Source organism: Lagopus muta, chromosome 2 (genome assembly GCF_023343835.1).
Source record: "Lagopus muta isolate bLagMut1 chromosome 2, bLagMut1 primary, whole genome shotgun sequence".
NCBI lineage: Eukaryota > Metazoa > Chordata > Aves > Galliformes > Phasianidae > Lagopus > Lagopus muta.
The window spans coordinates 90,495,036-90,516,237 of record NC_064434.1 but is presented as its reverse complement, the minus strand read 5'-3'; the positions used below and the strand labels follow the sequence as shown (position 1 = coordinate 90,516,237).

At 35.0% G+C, this 21,202-nt stretch overlaps 1 protein-coding gene across 4 annotated transcripts in view; it reads left to right on the top strand.

The window, feature by feature from the left end:
• Nucleotides 1-21,202, top strand: part of GPATCH2 (G-patch domain containing 2) — a 98,574-nt gene that overhangs the window by 73,037 nt on the left and 4,335 nt on the right. For all 4 annotated transcript variants that reach the window (XM_048935913.1, XM_048935910.1, XM_048935911.1 and 1 more), the window contains exon 9: nt 11,190-11,272. In XM_048935913.1, the coding sequence (XP_048791870.1) occupies nt 11,190-11,272 (83 nt within the window). The remainder of the gene's footprint in view (nt 1-11,189; nt 11,273-21,202) is intronic.

Here is a 21,202-nt window from a genome sequence, read left to right as displayed (position 1 = left end):
ACTTCTTGTGGCTGCAAAGTAGATCATAACTTGAGGTAGAACCATGATACTTACTTAAAAATCAGCAGGGGCATTTAGTTAGCCATTACTGTAATGAGGAAGAAAGACTGTGCCATTCTTCCAATGGCCACTTGTTGCTGTTCTCTTCTGAATTGTCAAGAAGGCTTTAAAGCATGCTCGTGCAGTGGCAAACAACATAGGCTGAAATACAGGTTTCTCCACATGAGAGACCTTAATGGAAGACGGCTATGGAAATAGTTCAAGAGTTATGTGAAGGAAATGTCAGATCATACTGAACAACGATGAGTGTCCCTGGGTTTTCTGCAACTTCTTCACTTTTTTGCCTTAGTTGTTCTCTATCCAGATTAAATTTATGCCCTGTGTTAGTAAAAGATGTCATCTCAAGTATGTATGTTTGTGACTTATTTATTTCTTTATTATGACTAACAGTATTCTCTTAAAAAAAAAAAAAAAAAGTTTCTAGAAGAAAAGTAGCACCAAAGCTGATGAGAGCTTTTCAAAAGTGTGTTTTTCCTCTGAATAGCAACATGAATTTCAGCCTTTCCCAGTTTGGAAGGGAGACCCCTATTTGTATGTTTGTATAGTACTTGTTCAGTTTCATCTGATTACAGATCTGATACAAAGACATTATGTTCTTTTTCACAGATGTGACAAATAGAATTACAACTGCTCTTTATTTGATCTTCTGAAGAAATAAAGATGCAAGTGCAAGTATTCTGTCTGCTCCCTTTTTCCCACCGTGTCATCTGTTGTTTGGGAAAGAGTCCTAATTTGCAGCAGATACAAAACTATTTGTCGTCTTGCAGGTTTGCCAGAAATAAATGAAACCATTAATTACTACATTTTTTGAGCAGCTGTTAATAGATTGGGATAAGAAAACTGTACATTAGACTACTGGTTAATTACAAGTACTGTAATTGTTTAATGTGGCTTTTGTGGAATGAAATTACAATATACCAGAGGAGGTAAATTCAGCCAGTTTTTAGAAAATTATACAAGAAAATGTGCATACAGATGCATTGCAGTAAAACTAAGGATCGCATAACTGGTTTACTGCCTGGTTCATTTTTGCCATCACATAAAGAAATGCTCCTAACAAAAATATTTTAAAAGGTAATGTTTAAACATTTTAGTTTAAGTGTACAACTATTAAAGGTAATAAGTTAATACATTATAACCCCAGAGCTAATCAATCATGCAGGAGATTCAGATAAAATATTAAAATCCAAATGTGTTTACATCATTAGAAATTAACAACTAAGCAGTTTTATCTCGTCTTTGGAGTGCCATGAAGCACTAACTCTACGCTTATGATTGGTGCTTAATAATATTTGCAGTTCCAGATTAAATTATGTGAATGTTTGAGGACACATTGCTTTCTTCCCTTGTCATCACCCTCAGGGACAATGTTATTTCATCAGTTTGCAATTTTTCCTCTTTGAGAAGAGATGGTGCCATTTTGAAAGAGGGCAATTCCTGATCTAGTTTTCTATACAATGACCTTATTTTTAAGGTCATAAGAAGACTTGCGTATGCGGAAAGAGGGGAGTGCAGTTTGGTTGTTATTTGTAAGGATAGCTAGTATGTTCTGCTTTGGAAAAAAAAAAAATTATTATTTAAGATTCCATATTAATTCTTGGATAGATTAAAGTATCCATTGACAAAATTAATTGTAGTCACTATCTTTAAAGAGTAATATCGTTTTTAACTCAACTCCTCCAACTTTCTTTTGAAAAATACATTCTTTCATTGTATCTGCAATGTAAATCTAAGTTTTAACTAAAAAACCACAAACAGAATTTCATTATTGTACTAAAAGCTAATATAGTTAACGATATTGTGCATAAATAAGCTACTAAATAATGGTGGAAAAAAAAACTTTAAAATTCCAGCAATACATGAGTGTACTGTCAAGTTAATAATAAGTTAATTAGTCCTTATTTTAAAAAAAATATATAAATAAACAGGATGACAGAGAACCTCCAGAACTGGTGTACTTCTGGATCTTCCTCATATATGCAGTCTAGATTGAATCTTACCCTGTATGAATTGACAGCAAGTTTCTCGGTTTCATATAACTGAATTTCAACATGATATGCTTGTTTCTCGCACCTGTTTTTAGCTATGCTTTTTTTGTAGTTGCCAGATTGAAGCTTACTCCAGTTTGTGATCCAGAACTTGAGCTGGAGTTCCCTTAATTTTTTTAGTCTGTTGTTAAACAACATTGCAATCACAACAGGCCTTTTTGCTTTCTGTTTTTTCAGCACTTGTTTGTCCCAGCATGAGTTTTTGTGTAGTCATAAAATTACGTGTACTGGGGACGTGATTTGTACTAGGGTGATCTAAAAATTCAGATCCTCTCTGTCTTTACACCATACAGGGACATGAAAGCTGTTCTCCTTTAACATAAGGATGAATAGTTATGTATGGAGGAAAGGTGGGATTACATTTTTCTGTTCTTTTAGAAAATGTGAGTAGCTTGTTTTGTATTATGTAGAATTTTCTTTATTTTCTTTGATGTTTCAAAATCATGGTCATTTATTGTAACAACACATTTCAGCCTATGTGGAAAAATGTTATTCAAGAACTGTCCTAGCCAAAAGAAAGAAGAGGACAGTAATTAGTGTACTGGTTTTGGATTTGGGACTTTGTGTTGTCAAGGCTTTTTGAAGTGTTAGTATCATCAGTTAATAGAGAAGAGAGGACATCAGTCAGTGCCTTTTTAGCTGCTGCTTATCTGCATTTCTTTGATATCGGAAATTCAAATTTTGCATTAACTCCTACACGTGCAGATACCTTGTACTTAGTGAGGTTTCATAACAGCATGATGTTCAGTCTCGGCTTTGGTGAATTTTTTCCCTCTCTCTTTCTTCATACATGTGGTTGTATCTCATTTTCTTGGAACATTATTATTATTTGAATTATAGCTATCTTGACCAGAAAATGAGGTTGTTTCAAGAATTGTTCATCAAGCACACTGTTAAAAATGTGGAAGTTAAATGTGGAAGTGACTGTGCTTTCTCATTTTCTCATAGTAGAGTAGGGAACCAATATCAAAGTTTACCAGCCTTATCAAAGTCCAACCTTATAAACATTTCTCTTGTTCCGTTATTAAACTATGTTAGATATTTGTGATATATATTTTTGCGCTGTTGCTTCTTGTTTTCAGCCTGCAGAGAAAGAAAATTTTGGAAGTGGGACTAATTTTTGCAATGATTTTAACCTGTCCCAACATGAGTATAATCTAAAAGTATCTAAGTGTGAGTATAACCCAGTACTGAACTTGCAAGGCTTTTCAACAAGTTGCATTTGTCCTGTACTGACTATATTTAGTGAATGTCATGCTCAGTAAACAAATATGTATTCACAAATATCTGTAATGAACAGTGTGGCTGACTAAGCTATCCAGCCCAGTGGAAATAACTGCTCAAGGCCATGGTTATTGCTCAAGTCAAAAAGATGCTTTTGAAAACGTTTCAGACTAGATGAGGACCCATATATTGTGGATATTAATGATGTTGTCAAAAGATGAAAAAGGAACAAAAGAATGTTTGTTTGTTTTAGAATTTGTGAAACAATATTATCCTATAAGAGAATGGTATTATTCATGGAACCTCTTTTCTGTCTGTATTACATAATCACACAAAGATGAGCATTACCTATTTTTATCAGGTGTTTTGTGATTAAAAAATCATAATGGGAAATATGTATTTGAAACTATTTTGAAATATTCTGCTACAAATACTCATTTTTAAAAACATGAAATCATGTCATCTGTGAAAATAAGCTGTAGTTTTAGCAATTTAATTTTTAACAGAAGTAGATTTTTTAGTTCTGTTCCATCACTGTTCCTTGGTGACTTGTTTGTACACTAAGATATTGGTTTAGATTTGCCTTTGTGTAATTCATATACTTTTGATCAATTCCAACTCATGCCCAATTATATTACACTAAATTAACATAATTCAACAGATGTTGATATTTAAATGTTTTCTGGCATTCACATCTTGGACAGCTGTCTTAGAGCTTGGGGAAAAGGCAAACATTTAGAGTTAAATGCTGAACATATGCTTAAATTACTAATTAGAAACAAGAAAAAACAATGCATTATCCTTTCTGAGGGCAGTAGGCCTCTAATACAGAAAAAAATTTAGAGACTCTTGATTTGCAAATGTAGTATGAGTGACTTGAGATTAGGTGTCTCTGTAGCAGCACAAAATTTTATTTTTCATAGTATTTGTTTTACCTGTATAGACTTTCAGACCTTGCACTATTTCTATTTTTGAATGACCCTTAGAAATGCTGAACAGGTAACACAGAGGAAGGTATTAGGATACAGTATTTGGATGAGATAAGCTGACGTGGGTAGGAGGAAAACTGTGTTTTTCTTATTAATGATAGTATTTTCATAGGACTTTCAATAAAACAGGTATGTCATCCTTATGTTGAAAATTATGTTGTGAACAGATTGGCTTCGTATGAAAGGAGTTAGACATGCACTGTTTTATCACAGCTGTTTAAAATTTTGTGAAAGGACAAAGTGCATAGCTTTTGTGGTTAATACAATATTTTTTCACACTTGTGGAAGCAGATGCTGCAATCTGTTGTATGGATGATGTCATTCTTTAAACAAGTTTAAAGAAAAGCTTCAATGTTTGCAAAGGAAGTAGAGGAATCAAATGTGGAACTGATTTCATGTGAATGGTGTCTGAGAAAAATGATACCAAGAAGAAATCTATATTCATTTTCAAAACCATTAAAAATAATGTTTATGCTACATATGAATTATATTTCCATATTATTTTGTCAGTTCTTTAGCACTGAATGAAGAGTTACTGTAAAAACTTTTAGCATATTTTGTAGACAACGTTAATTAGCAGCAGTCTTCATTTAGCACTCATAGCCAAGAAGGAAATCCATTTAATACTGTCAACGCTCTATTGTTCAGAGGGTATGGAGGGGAGCAGTATTCTTTCTACAATCTCCAGAATGTTAACTTGAGGGAACATGTATAAATTTGTGAATGATTTCACCTATTAAAAACAAAATCAGGCATAGTAGAGATTTTTAAGTTTTTAATTTCCAGGAGTCAGTCTCCTAGCACTAAATATTGTCACTTTATAAAGTCCATGAAATCCTTTTAATTTACTGGGTATGATAGAAGTAGTGGTAGACCCTCATGTCTACCCTGAGTATATGATCTCAGCATCACGTTATTGAAGGGTTTTGGGTTTTTCTGCATGGAAAATTTAAGTGAAGAATTGCTCACCAACAGAGCAGCTATCACAGTAGCTTTGGTAGACAGTGGGAGCTGCTCTAATACTTAATACAGTGCTCAGATTGTCACTAGGCACACACACACGATGTTTCTGTGAAAAAATAACAAAATAGGTTGTAGACATTGATTTGACTTGAAGTAAGGTAAATTTGCACTGAGTGACATTTATCTCAAATTCTCTTACCAAGATGTTACTGGATTGTTTTTCCAAGATTACTGTATTACATTATACTGAGATCTGGGGTCTTGATCTTCATTGTTAAATCCATTATTCTGTTCATTCTTATTTGGTGTCATCCAGTCCACACACCGAGATGACCTCAGAGTAGTGTCTTGCTCATCTGCTTGAGCTGCACATGCGTTGTGCATATTTAGAGAGTGAGAGGGTGTAGAAACCTTCTTGAGAATGGGCAGAAAGCCATCCATGTGTGTAATTGTTTATAGGTGTTACCACAGGTTTACAGTTCTCTGGCCATTTGCATGGAAACCAGAGGCTGTGCCCACGTTTGGACACTCAGTCAAAAGAAATTGTAGAAGTTTGTGTTCATCATAATGTGATTGGAAGTTTAGTAAGACATACATTGTAGTTTTTCATTCTGTTTAAAGTGATCATAAACTGTTCTGTGGACTCAGATGGTCTTGAAGCCATTGCTAGTCACTTGTGGAGAGTTAGAGGGGTACAATAGGAGTTAAAAATGCATCCAGGCTTTCTATTTAAGCAGTGCTAATGAATGTGCTTCCGTTGGCTACTGCATACAACACTGCATTTTGTGCCATGTAATAAATAAGAATCTTAAGTACAGGTCCAGTATGTGTATGAATTTGAGAACTTTTTCTGCGCTATTGTCATCATCACTCAGATTATGCTTTGAATTTATAAAGTTGAGTTACACAATGCACTTCATTTTATTGACTTTCTTCTGTTACGCAATTTTGAATTCTATTGCTTTTTTTAATCTTTATGATAATGTGAATGTTATTTCACATACCATCTACTTAATTTCAGCTTGTAAGGAATTGTCAAAGCATTTGAAGCATAATGTGAATCATGGTCCTCACTACATTCTGTCTTCAATTATATCTATATTCATATCTATTGCTTATCTATATTTTAAGACTGAGAAATGGCAATTACATTTCCACTTGAAAATAATTCTTTCAAGTCTCTTCTAGACTGCAAACCCATCAACACTTGCTTTATTTTAATCTCTTCTTAAAGAATTTTGCTTATAAACTTTTGTCAAGCTTCTACAGTAGCTAAGGCATTCTGATGATAAAATTGAAGAGTTCTACAGCCATCTGCAGGAATTCATTGATACTGTGGCAGAATGATGTGGCACTGTTTACAGTGGATTTGTTCCTCAGGTGAGAGAGAGATGTTGGTTGGAATGTAATGGATATACAAGTATTGATCATTACAGGTTCACCTAATTACAGTATAGAAATCAGGCTTCTTCAAAACATTATTCTGTTGTAATAGCCTCCAGCATAGGATTTTCCAAATCAAGAGTATAGATATTAAAAATATGTTTTTAAATAAAAAATGCACACTCTCCCACATCTGACTTTGTTGGTCATCAGTACTTTTATGCATTTTTAACATGGAACATAAAACCATAATCTCCATTACTTACAAGTTATCTTAGCAATGTTGCAGTGTAGTAAGGTAAATGGTTTGACAGTAAATATACTGAATGTCAATGAAGTTAACTGCATTAATAACAGCCTTCATTGCTTCTTTCTGAAGATACTATAGAGTAATTATGGGAGGAGTTGGTTTTTGTGCTTTTTTATTTGTTTTTTTTTTTTTAATTGGGGTGGGGGGGGCATTGAGTTTGGGATTGTTGCTGTAGTTGTTTGTTTTAGGGGGGTGGGGGTTTTGTTTTTTGTTTGTTTTTCACTCCTGGAATGGTTGTGACTATAGTAGCATGTAATAAATCAGTGAGCTAAAAGTCATTTGGGAGAGTATCAACTAACCAGTTCATCATATTACCCTTCTCAGTGATTGAGCTAGTGAATTTTTAACTCCAGTAGTAGCAGAGCTGTGTGTTCAGGTGCTCTCAGTGTGGGTCACCATGTAAGCCATGCAGCTGTAGGTTCCATCACACAATGGTTTGTTTGGGGGATGTTCCCAAATGACCCATTGTCTACAGAGGGATTTTGCAGATATAAATCTGATATAACCTCTAACAAATGTCTTGGACACCTAAAGGTGTTCAAGGCCATATTGTATGTAGCCTTGGACAACCTGATCTGATGTGTAGCAACCCTGCCGTTGTATGCAGGTTGACACTAGATGATCGTTAAGGTCCCTTCCAACCCCAAACATTCTGATATTTTATGATTGTATGATGACATGAGTAACAGAAAAGGCACTCATGAAAATCACTTACTTACTCAACTTTGATAATTATGGGGGAAAAAAAGGAGACTGAAAAAAAGGAGACTGTTCTGTAGGTATAGATATAATTGTTTGGGGAATTTGAAGATGCCAAAAATTGTATGTTATGATAACAAGGGCAAGTCTCTTGAGGGAAAAAAAAATGATAGGAAAACTGCCACTATTTAAGGAGATAACAGAATTTGTCCGAATGTTTGTCACAATGTCTACATGCTTCTAAATAGTCTTGTGTGATGTTACTTCTGTACAGAAGATAAACATATTTCTGTACCAAAACAGCTTTTCATTGTTGTTATTTCCACAGATTTTTGTAGATTGTTTTGCTGTTCCTGCTTTCTTTAGTCTATATTCAGTTTTGAGGCTCTTATTTACTGTGTCTAATGAAGCACCCAAGATTTTTTTAATAAATAAGTAAAAGTTGACAGTAGTTTATCCAGTGTTTTTGTTTAATATGTTGAGGCATGCCACAACAACAACAATTCCTGGCATGCTAGTGTAAGTTCACACCAGCCTGGCTTTTGCAGCCCTCTGATTTTCCCCCTGCCACAACTTTGCCGCGGCTGTGACACTTGCAGGCCTGCTCTGCCATGGTGCAGCTGATGCCCTGTCCATGCTCATATTTTTCTTATTGACAGTGAGTGTTCTTGCCAAACGCCAGGGACCATAGTCACATCTGTTTGTCTCCCAAGCTTGTCTGAGGCTGCTTGGGAACACTTTTTATCCAGAGGGCAGTTTTAACTAAGCCTAATACTCTGGAAAGCCTCTATTTGTAAATGCATACAATGAGGCGACAAGTTCCTGTTGTCTTTCCTTAAAAATTATTCCATTTGACACTGCTTGCTCTAGTCCCTGTCACCAGCTCGTCAAAAGCCAAGTTTTCAGGCAAGGTGGTCTTAACAAGTTTTATTTTTTTCCCTAATAAAATGCCTGGCTTCCCTGCAGAGCACTATTTATAAATGATAGCTAGAAGCAAGCTAGGGATAAGTAGAGAGTAGTCAGGCAAATAGCTATCTTCCTTTCTGTAATCCTCACTCTTCTGATTTAATGCTAAGGAACATAATGCTGAACTTAGCCTGATTGAGGGTCAGAGTTCTCCCTACTTTCTAATACCCCCATTACAAGCATTTCAAAATGTAGTGTTCTGCTGAAGTACGATGCTTCATTTCATCTAACTGCTAGTTCAAGAACTGTGATGGTTCTTGTCCATTCCTCTTAAAACCCTTAGCTTTATGTTTCGCTGTGATCTGAATGGCAGTGCATATCAGATGGTAAGACCTGGTGAAAGTGAACTCCACTTCTGCATTGAGAGCCAGAGACTTGGTGTTAGTGGCCATAAAACCAGATTTGACAAAGCTTAATTGGGACTCTAGCATATTGCTATTTATTTGTGGCACACGGAGTTCTCAACAAGAAAGAAATACCCAAACTCACCTTGGCTGGTGATCAGATTGTTGTGCCTTGCAAAGACAAATGATTCATTTATGCTGAAGGAAAGGACTGCCTTTCAGATGTTCATTGATTTTAAATTAAAAAGTAACTGCTGTGTTCTACATGAAGGGTGACAACAATAACAAACTAGTCCTTACTTAGTGTTATTTGTTGCAACTCCATTCCTGTGCCTGGAGGAAAAGTGGGGAGACCCAAGTACCATAATCTTACAGATCAATAATCTGGATATCTCAATGTAGTATAACAGATAATCAATTCTGGGTAAAATAACTCAAGCACTGCTAGCTGTTACTGCTCTAGCTTGTGTTTTCAGGTTCAATTGCCTGACTTTATTAATTTTTATCTTTCATCCCGCTTGTATTCCTGGAGACTTTCTCCATTTTTCATTCTGAAAGTGCAGAGTTGCACACTGTTTTTGTTTATATGTTTGGCATATAAATTGCCACACAACTTACTCTACACGTTTAATATCAATGTTATATGCATCTTTTAAATATTTATTTTCCCATATTATGTTTAAGTATTCATTTTCTGTATTGTACAGTTGGTTATGTCTTACATTCCTTGATATGTCTGAATTTGGACTGAAATATAGCACTGTTAGTGTACTGGTTCTACTGCAGTTTTTGGATGTTAAATAGGGTGGTATTTCAACTTAGAACCGCAAGGAAGAAAAAAACTGAAAATAAGAGAGAAGCATGTTGAAATAGGGACTCTTTAAGTGAAGCTGGAATACATTTCTGCATGAAAGTTATTTATTGGAATATTTTACTATTTAAATAAAAGCACTGGAGTACTTTCTTAGTACTTTCTTAATTTACTGTATCTCTTTTTAAGTATATAGAATATTGTACATTGCCATTTTTTAAATCAATATACTCTTTTCGCTCTTTGCATTATTGAAAAGATCTGAAGTCTGTGGACATAAGCAATCATTTGTTATTCATTTAGGAGCATCGCAGCTTAAAAAAAATACATGCAGTAAAGTCTAGGTCATATATCTACGATGAAACCAGATTCCCTAAGTAACAGAGTATTACTATGCTACAGTAGACTCTCAGATGCAGTTCTCAGCTTGTACTTCTATCAAAATTCACCACAATACTGTGGTAAGAGGTTCACAGTTCTGAATAACATATTTGGAAACAATAAAATTGTGGCATTTGTAAATTATTCCATTTATCCCCTGTTTGGTTTCATTTCTTCACCAAAAAAAAAAAAAAAAAAAAAAAAAAAGCCAAGTATGTATGTTCCTTTCTGCAGGGATTGCACATTACTTTGAGAAAAACAATATCTCCTTTAAGATTATATTGCAAAATTCATTATTTGGAAATTCCAAGTTTACCCCTTCCTGTGGTATCTCATTGTTAGGTAGATGGCTTTATGGCTTTAATGCAGTAAGTTTGGCTTGTCTACTGTCCTAAACAGTTCCAACAGTTTACCAGTCTTAAGCTTATGGTTGTTTAATGAGAGACTGGACATTGTGCTCTGTTATATCGTTATCACACCGTGCCTTTGAATTAGTAAAGGGCAAATTGCTGTGCTGCAAGATGATTTCATGTACCTTTGAAGAGTTGGCTGTTTCATGTTTTCTCATTTGTTCTTCATCTTACTTTAAAAAGAAATTGACAGTGGTTTTCCTGCAGTAAATGTTGTTCTGACAGTTAGGCATTACTAGCCAATTGATATTGTACCAACAATATTGTGATTTCTTTACATAATTAATCTTAGCTATTTTCCTGTCAGAAGCAACAGTGTTTTTGTTTTTTGTTTTATGTTGCGCTAGAAAGATCACCAGTTTCGAAAATTAAAAAGCATCCCTTTTATATTATTCATTCCAAGAACAATTTATGGTGCTATGTTTAGATACTGAGCACTTGTCAACAAACATAATTATGCTTCGATATAAACAAGATTGGTGGCTTCACAGCACAGCTTCATCTCAGTTGAATGTTTTGATATAGGTTCGGATTATACAAGCTTTGTGTTTGTGGCATTTTTCTTCTTTTGTTAATAGTTTCCTCCTGTAATTACTTGCAGGCAAACCAGTGTGCATTTAGGATCATTGTGCATGGGAGACATCAAACGGAGAAGGAAAGCTGCTCCCCTGCCAGGACCCACAGGTAACCAATTTCAGTGGGACAGAACACAAAACACAAGATGTTAAATCTGTAAATATGAAGCAGTAGGTCAGTGACCCAGATAAATGCTGGGTAAATTCAGTAACTTACATTGTAACTTCAGGGTTGTTTTGTTGTTTTTGTTTGTCCTTATTTGTTAGTAGAATTAAAAGAGTATATCTTTTTTTTTTTTTTCTTTTTTTCAAACATTCTCAATTTCTAGATCTTTGTAAGAGCATTTATTTAAAGAGACTGTATCTTTTTTAATATTCTAAGAATCACAGACAGTAAAGATTATGGCTCGTATCTACTCAGGCATTACAAGATAGAAACTTAAGTTGTCTTTTATTTTTCTGTGAGGAGTGCACATGAATATAGTAAATAACCTGCAAACAACTGAAAAGTTGGTGATAAGCTTTAAAATTAATGCTGTGGATTAAATAGGAAGCAATTTCCAAGCACATTTCTGAAAGATTTTTACAGATGCGAGGTCACAACCATTGTGTGCATTTTGCTGATGTCACTGCTGTGAAATGACTTTTTCAATACCTAGCAGTGATTTATAGGACACTTGTCAGTTTGTTTGTATTAATTATATATGTGCATACTGGAAACAATAGGTGGTATACATGTGCATGTCAGCATAAGACATTTTATATATTGGTAATATGTAAATCTGGATTGTACATGGTAGTCATATGTAATTATACATAACACGTTTTTTCATGTATATTCTAGATGTCTGTCTTTGGAGAAGGCTAATATTTATATTCCAGCTGAATTCTCTCTTCTGAAATTTCATTGTTTTAAACCTCAGTGGCAGTAACAGACTAAGAATAATAGTAAAAACGTTATTAAAGCACCTCAGTGGCAGTAGTATGGAAAAAGAGAATGTGTGGGTCAGGTTTGAAGACTCTGAACATATGTGAAGTGAGAAAGAAAAATTCTTAATGGTTGAAGAGAGAATAATATAATTATTTCTAGAAGGTGATTTTCACTTGATAACTTTCAAGTACTAAAGGATGTCATTTTGTACTAAGAGGGTATGAAATATCATGAAATTCATTTTATTGTTCATTTTACCTTGGGCTTTCAGTGTTCAGTGTTTTATTTTACAATCTGGTTCCTCTGTGCAACTTTGCAAAGCCAATATTTTGATTTTAAAGCAAATGTATTATATTCAACATTGTGTATCTCTATATTTACAGTTTTAGAGACTCTGAGTTTTCCCAGGACTTTCTTTTATTTGATGGATAACAGAGTAATGATGAGTAGATGTATCATATGGGATACTTTTTAAGTAATTTGAGGAGTTATTTTCTTTTTTAAATTCAAGGTAATCTTCTCAATTTTCTTCTTTAAGAATGAGGTAGGATTTTTTTCTGTGCTTTCAAGTTTTTTCTGCATTTTATACATTTTTAAGCAACTTGTCTGTTGTAAATTTTTAAGCAATTTTTGTAAACTTCACATACATGTAGATAATATGTAACATTTTATAAATTATTACTATTTCCTTCACTGCTTTTCTTCCTACAACTAAGTTATAGCTCATCTGTTATGAGGCTTGATAATATATGTTAATATTTTAAACCATTTTATGAAAGGTGTATGGTATCCTTTAAGAATGAAAATACATCTGGAAATCTGAATTAAAATGGTCATTTTTAATATTGTATTATTTTCCTTTCAATTGTTTCAGATAAGATATAGGAACAGAAGGACTAAATTTTATGCAGAAGAGTTTGTGAATAAATATTTTCTTGAAAGAAAAATACATACGTGTGTACTTACTTGAACGGAAGTTGGAAGGTAGAAGTAGAATTCTGCTAATAATCTTCCTTATTTAACAGTGAAATCTGAAATGCTGTCTGTAAATGAGTGATTAACTGCAAATATTTTCCTGAGACTCATGTGCTGCAATGTTTTGCCTAATAGAAGTCGGTCCTCTGAAAAAAAACCAAAGGTACATTCATTGCTCTGAAAGCAATGCCTCCTATTTATTTTCATAGAAACTGCAACATATACAGAGAGCATAATAACACTATTTGGTGATGTTTTGTAGCTGAAAATTTGCTCTAATTTTCAACATACCACCTTACTGTGCTCACATCCACTTTTTGGTCTCCATAAACATTCAGCAAACATCAATGAATGTCATTGTGTACCATTTTTTCCATGTGGAAAAATTCAGTGACACCCCTTTGCTTGATATGCACTTCCATGTCAGATGGTATTCTGTCAGACTGCCCCTCTGCTGCCATCTGTCATATGGCAACAGTCTTCAGTGGAATACTGGCAGGAAGGTTCCACCTCTGCTTCCATACCACCAACATCTATCTCTAATGTTGTGGGCCAGCATAATAAAGTCGGAGGCATTACTTCTGGAGCAGCCCTTGTAGATCAGACAGTTCCATAGACTGTGCTTCTTAAAGTATACTACTTAAACTGAACATTCTAGTATGCTATGAGGAAAAAGTGGAAATAAACTACTGAATTTAATAGCATCACAAAAAGCATGACCTGCTTAAGCTTGTAGTCTCTGGAAACGCCTTAAAAATCATCTGTGTTTTTCAAAAAAAAAAAAAAAATTAGTGATAAAGAAATTGCTAAATTGCTGAAGTAGTGCTATGCACAGCCTTGAAAGTTATCATTTAAATGTTTAGATTCAGTAGTAGTGGAGAGAATAACTGGCAATACCAGTGAAGTATTGAAATATGTTCTCTGTTTTGAGTCTCACAAGAGAAGCACCTGCTATTTTCAGACTTCTGAAAAGCTATAGACTTCTGTAGCAAGCAGTGTTATTGGTTAAACGTTTATTAATTGTGACAAGAACACCCAATTTATTTCAGTACTCCAACTTATTTACTGCTCTTTCACCTTTGTATTTTGTATTGAAAAAATAAAATGAATATTGATAGAGTTAGATATTGATTTCTAAATTTATAACCTGTTCTCAACCTGGAGTCAAAGTCACATACCAATAGGTTTGTGTATATTAGTAGCAAAGGATGTAGATTTACTTGTACAGCAATGAGAAACTACTGAAGCAAGAAAGTTTGAGCAACACAGTGCATTATATAGTTTGACGAAAGCAGGAAATAATGTTATGTATGGATTGTTAAAACCTGGTAGTGAAGTCCTAATCTGTTTTGTTGTTTTTTTTTAATTTTCTGGATTTTGGATGCTTGATATATGCCCCATCTGTGTATTAATTGAGCTTAGGCAGGTAATTGGTTTATCAACTGAAAAAAGATCGAAAAAAAAAAAATTGTTTACTTTCTACAATTGCTTGTAAGAATCAAGTGTTGTACATTAGAAGTATCTGTTTTTGCGCACCTTCTTCTGTGGAATCAATATTATTTCAGTGATTCAGAAGTAAAATTTTGGCGCCAGGTCATTTTTAATATCTTTATGCCCTCTTTGTCTACTTGAGCAGTAGAGCTATTTCAGGTGACATACTGACGTATTTCACTGCAGCAATACAACGTCCTCAAGTTTGTATAAAAGCTCTTAGGCAAGCCAATATATCATCTTGGAAATAACCCTACCAAAACTGCGTTCTGATATCAATGAAAGTAATAACAAAACAAACAACAACAAAAATTGTATAGAAGAGAAAGGATATTCTCTATGAAGTGTTTATAGTTGAAATGTGTACATTGGAAATGCTTCTAGTAAACAACCGAGATTACCGATTTAAAGTCTCTAGCAGATGCTACAGAATTTCAGATGCCATGATATATTTACTCCAGTTTCTCTCCTAGTGACTTTGTCACCTTCTGTAAAGATTTTATTTTTCAATCAGCTATTTTTTCTTTTTTGTTTGTTTGTCTTTATATGAGATGCTTCTAAACCTTGCTTCCTGAAAGAAATTGGTTTTTTTGGTGAGCAAATTCTGCTTCAAGTCTGAAGGATGTTAATAACTTAATTTAAAGAGTGTAGAAAATTGGATCCAGAATAACAAAAATGTTAAGTTTTATTTGTATGCGTTATAAATAACCATTTATTTGTATTTGAAAATGTTCTTCTATATCTGGTGTTTATCATTGTGCTTTGTAGTGTGGATTTGCAAAATCTAAGTTTAAAAAGAAAGGTATCTTGTAGTTGAAATACAAAGAATTTACGTATTAAATATGTTATTGTGCATCTTATAGACAACTTAATATTGATAATTTTTATGAAAAGCAAACTTCAAATATTATGTCTTTATCTATTTGGAGTGTTGCATGCTATGTTACAGGCTGATACAGACTGAAATAACAAAGTTAAGACTCATTACAAAAAAAAGCTTTTCAATGAAAAATATGACATTCTTAATTACAGTAGAAACATTGAGCACTCCTATAATGCCATCATGACTCACTTTAACAAGATAATCAAAAGGGTACATGTTTTCATTCCTTTTTAAAAATTACCAACAGAACAGCTAAGCAAACTATTTTGCTGATGCTTAATATGTCATTGATTAAAAATCAGACCTGAATATTTGCAGTACCAAAATGATGATTTGAAAAAGATTGTGATTACACCGTGATAACAGAGGTTTCTGAGGGTGAGTTTGTGGTGAAGGTCAAGTTACTGAATAGTTGCTAAGACAGGGAAGGCTTTTGCTGACTTGAATGAACTGTCAGTAGATTTCCAAAACTCTAGACAAACTATTTTATGCCTACTTTCTTCTTAGCCTGATTCATGGCTTTTCTACCTACTAAATGTACAACTCTATCAACAGAAATCTCTTTTCATAGAGCAGTTACAATACTGGCATTTTGTGAATACTCTCTCTTATCGCAGCACACCAATTCTTATCATCTTTTATGGGTTACAAAGCTTATCTACCTGAGCATCCAGCCTATAGATATATATATATTTTTAATGTAATTTATTTCTCCATGAGATGGAATTTTAGAGGCTTTTTTTCATTTTTTCACTAAGTCAGTTAAAAAGTGAGAGATCTGGGTGTACCATGCATTAGAAACAACACTAGGTACTGTAAAAAAAACAGTCCTCACAGAGGAGCCGCCTCCATTTTAAATGATTTAGGGAGAGCTTTTTTTTTTTTGCTTTTTTTTTTTTTTTTTAATTTTGTTTTGATTTTTGCTTGATTGTTTTGTCAACCACTCAGATGCATTGATAGTTTGAGCTCCTGATCTTGGAGAATAAGGGCCTGGCAAAGAGCAAAGTCAGGACTCTGAACTTGATGAGAGCGGACATCCACCTTAGAAATTAGTGGATGGGATCCCCTAGAATACTGGCCACAGGAAGACATAGGAATGGAACAGAGCTGCAGCGCTTTATGGATGCTTTTCTGAGAGCAAGAGCTTGCAGGAAAGGCAGGAATCCAGCATGGCTGAGCAAGAACCTGATGCTCAAATTGAGAGAAAATAAGAAAATGTACAAACAGGGAAACTTGGCCTGGAAAGAATACAGAGGGTAGCCATTTGGTCACGCAGAGATTGGATCAGGAAAGCCAAAGCACAGATGGAACTGAACTTGCATCATAAATTGTTCTTGGAATGAATAACTTAAATGGGAAAAATAACAAGGGGTTCTGCAGGTCAGAAGAGACGAGCAAAGGAGAGTGTACCCTCTCTGGTAAATGAGAAGGGAGAACTGGCTTCAAAAGACATGGAGAAGGTTGAGGTACTCAAGTTATTTGCCTTCCCTGGCAATTGGGCTTCCCATACTTCTCACAACCCTGAACCTCTAGATGAGGCTGGGGGAACAATATCCCTCCCCATGTAAAAGTGGAGCAAATGAGAGACCACCTCGTGAGGCTATACAAGTTTGTAGGGTAACAACATGCATCTCAGGGTCCTGAAGAAACTGCCTGATGTGGTTGCCAAGCCATGCTCCATGATATTTGAAAAGTTGTAACTGTCAGGCAAAATCCCTGGTGGCCACGAAAGGGGACCAAAAAGATCTGGAGAGGCTTGAAAAGTGGACTCACATGAATCTAATGAGGTTCAACAAGGCCAAGTGCAAGGTGTTGCACTTGGGTTGAGGCAATCCCTGGCATGTGCACAGAAAGAAAAACTCATTGGGAGCAGCCCTGCAAAGAATGAATTAGGGGTCCTGGAGGACAAGAAGCTGGATGTGACCCAACAGTGTACACTTACAGCCTAGAATGCCAACAGCATCGTGGGCTGCATCAAAAGAGAGATGGCAACAGGGAAAGGGAAGTGGTTGTCCTCCACTCTGCTCATATGAGGCCCCATCTGGAGTACTGCATCCAGGCCTGGGGCCCCCAACACAAATTCAGTGCAGAGCTACTGGAGTGGGTCCAGAGGAGGGCCAGGAAGAGAACAGCTGAGGAAATTTTGATTTTTTTTTTTTTTTTTTATTGTCAACCTTTAGCTTGACATTATCACTGCTAAGGCCACGTCTAATAATTGCATTCTGAGGTCTTCATTACCAACACAAGGATTGCAGTTGGCTTGTATAAGTGACACGATAATATTTTAAAGAGAAAAAGTGCTGCTGATTGTGGTTATTTTTATATCTTTCAAATGGAAATGGAGAGTTCAGCATCTTCCCAGGCCTTCATTTTATTAGAAAGCTCTCCAAAACAAAAGTCATCTAAGTTGTATTATCACCTATGTATTCTAGCCAGAAATCTTAGTAATGTTCCAGTTTTTGTTCTTCATGTTTATTATTGTATACCTCTTAGTAAAGTAGCCTCTAGCAGCAGTGTAGATACGGGCCCTGAAAAATAGGCAAATGTTTATTTAACCCATAGTAAATACATATATGTGTGGATGTATTTGACTAGTTTCAATAAATTAAGCTTCATCTTTAAATTTAATGTGGCAGAAGATAATACTCTAACTACGTAGGCACAGCATCAGTGATAGAAGTAATTATTACCCATTAGCAGTGGTATCCTGGTGTTCCATCCAAATTTGGTTTAAGGTTATTCAGAACATAGAGGCATAGTGCTAACATCCATTTAATCCTCAGTCTCTCTGCTGGAATTAATAATAGGGCTATCCATTTGGAGAACATTTTTTGTGGTTTAAGTTCTTTCTCAGCAGGACTCAGTGCAAGGTTACAATTATTTTCATACAAGTTAGAGAAAACTTATCAGAAGAGGGCAATTTTGGCAAGTGTTGAGGGTGTTGTGCAGAACTTTAGAATTTTCCCTGGTGGAAGCACTTCTGAAATACTGTCCAGTGACTGTCAGCATAGATAGGGAATAAAGCTGGCCTCATTTGGACCCCAGTGAAAATACAAATATGAAAAATACAAATATCAAGAGATTCTCCCCTACCAAGGAATAAGCAGAATTCTACTAATTCTGGCTTTTTCCGACCAAAGATAGTAGAGCTTGAATAGGCAAAAGAATACACTTCACCCACAGTGTGGCCCAGTCGAGCAAGAAAGGGGAAGAACGCTTGGGAGTCCAAGTGATCTGCAAGAATGGAAGACCAGTTAAACCAGTGCAGTGTCCAAATTTCCATCAGTGTGTGGATTTATAATTGGGAAGGTTGGAAATTAATATAAAATCTAGGGTTTGTACTACAGGATGCATCTACCCCTGCTGCAATTATGCAACAATTACTTTTAATGCACCTAGCAGTGAGATGATAGGAATGAAACTGTAGCAGCACAGACATTGAGTTCTGCTGTGGATGCTGGGTAGGTATGAAGGCTTCCAGCAGCTGAGGTTCTAACTGCCTTCTCTGCTGGTTTCATCTCTATAGTGGCTAGAGTACAATGCAATGCAAGCAGACTTACCTAAACGTAATTCTTAGGCTATTACTGAGGCATAGTCCTTACTACCTCATTTTGAGGCATATATGATAGTTTAGTCTAACAATTCAATCTCAAATACTTATATAAATAATGCAGTATTTTCATATCTGGTTTTCTTTGCTTGCTTGTTTTTGTTATATTGCCACAGCATAGTGAATTGTGAAAACCACTAGAGGTACTGATTTAAAAAAAAAAAAATCACAGTATGGCTGCCAGACTCTGTACAATTATCCAAAACAGCTTTAAGAATATAAATATCTGGGTAGTCTGATTCCCCTTTTTTAGTTAGAGTGAACATAGCAAAGATGCACTGCAGTAGCATGTTATTTTGATTACATTCCTTCTAAAATGTATTGTGTATCAAGATCAGTCCCTACTGTTCTGAGCTCATCTGTCTAGTCAGAAATCAGAAGAGAAAAAGAAGAGATGGAATATTAAACACTTTCAGAAAATGAGGGGGAAAGTGCACTAGCTTTTAAAGTGAAGCAGCATGTATCGTTTCGCCTTCCATTGGCTGTTTATCCAACATCAATACAACACTTTAGGAGCCAAATTACTAAACAAGCTGCCAATTAGGCTTGCAGTCAGCTGGATAGATTAGTGGCTAAGAGAGGCAGATACAAGATTTTCATCTCTTGAGCCAATTACGCAAGTGAATTACCATCCACAATGCACCTTGGAAGATTTGAGGTAGAAAGACTGACTCTGCTGTGATAGACATGAGATCTAGGGTAGGGGGTAAGGGTTAGCAGGCCATGTATTGCAAAAATTACCCAAGCAAAAAGAGATCCTTCTAGGAAAGGATTTAAAGGATTTAAGGCTGCTGAGACCGATAGAAAAGGAAATAATAGTTGTGGAATGCTCTGCAAAGGCATTGCTGTTCTACTCCCAGGTCTTAATCATATAAAAGAAAGATGAAAGGCCAAGACTATATTTCTGTACAGTGTCATTTTCTCAGAACTGTTTAAAAAAAAAAAATTTCTTAACATCACAGAAGTTCAATGGCCAGAGATGAAATTACTTCAGTATGCCTTAATTTGCTTCTTACAGCTTAAAAATAAAAACAGTAGTGCTTTTTAAAATAAGAGTTATTTAAGAGATTTAACCTAGCTGAATTCCAATTTTATTGACGCATATTTAAACCAAACATGCTTGATATTAGTCTTACCCAGAAATTGGATCATACAAATAAATACTGTCACAATTATGGTTGATAGGGTCACAGTTCCTTTATTATTCTATAATACATGATAACTTAATTGGTGAGCTTTTAAGTATTTTAGAAGAAGCTTTTAGCAAATAAAATGTAGCTGTCTGATCAAAACTATGCATAGGCTCATTTGTTTCCTGCAGAGGAGCATTGTTTCTTAAATATGAAGCAAATTTAAAACCTGAACTTTTGCAAGCTGTTGTATCCAAAAATGATTAAACAGATGTGGAGCCTGCAGCAGCATTAGACCTCTGATCTGATTTTAGCTTACAGATGGAATTAAATTAATTCATGGCAATCACTGTAAAATCAAGGGTATGGCACTGAATGCTAGTGTACTGTTTAACCAGGACATACCTGTCTCAACAGCTGTTAAGAAAAAATTGCATACCTTTATTTTTCATTGAAACTTGCCTTTAATAACATCATAAATATCATATCAAAAATTACATAAATGTGGTGAGTTTTTTTTTCTCTTCCTAGATTTGTTTCTTTCTTATATTCCATGTATGTAAGGTCATATGCATAATAAATGTAGACCTTGAAGTGTGTCTATTCATGTGCACAAATGTTTGAGGGTAGGGCTTTTTAAAATTATTATTCTGGCTACTAGCATTGCTGAGTGAAGGGATGCAAGTGGAGGAATTTTTAAGTACTATCCTCTCAAGCAAGCTACTGTTCTTCAGTATTAGGTCCTCACTTGTGTGATGGTTACTATTCCTGCATGTAGGCTTCTCATCTGAAAGTTCAGGAACCAAATATATATAATATATATAACTGAGACATTTTCAGGCTGTAAAAAGAAAAGACTCTACATCAGGGATTCCAGCAAATTATTAATACAGGAACTTCCTCATAACTCATGCAACCCCACAATGCCCCATACAGCAATAAACTTTGAAAAATGCATCCCCTTCTCTTTTGCTTAATCTGATTTTGCATAGTTATGTTTTGTGGGATGGCACAATGCG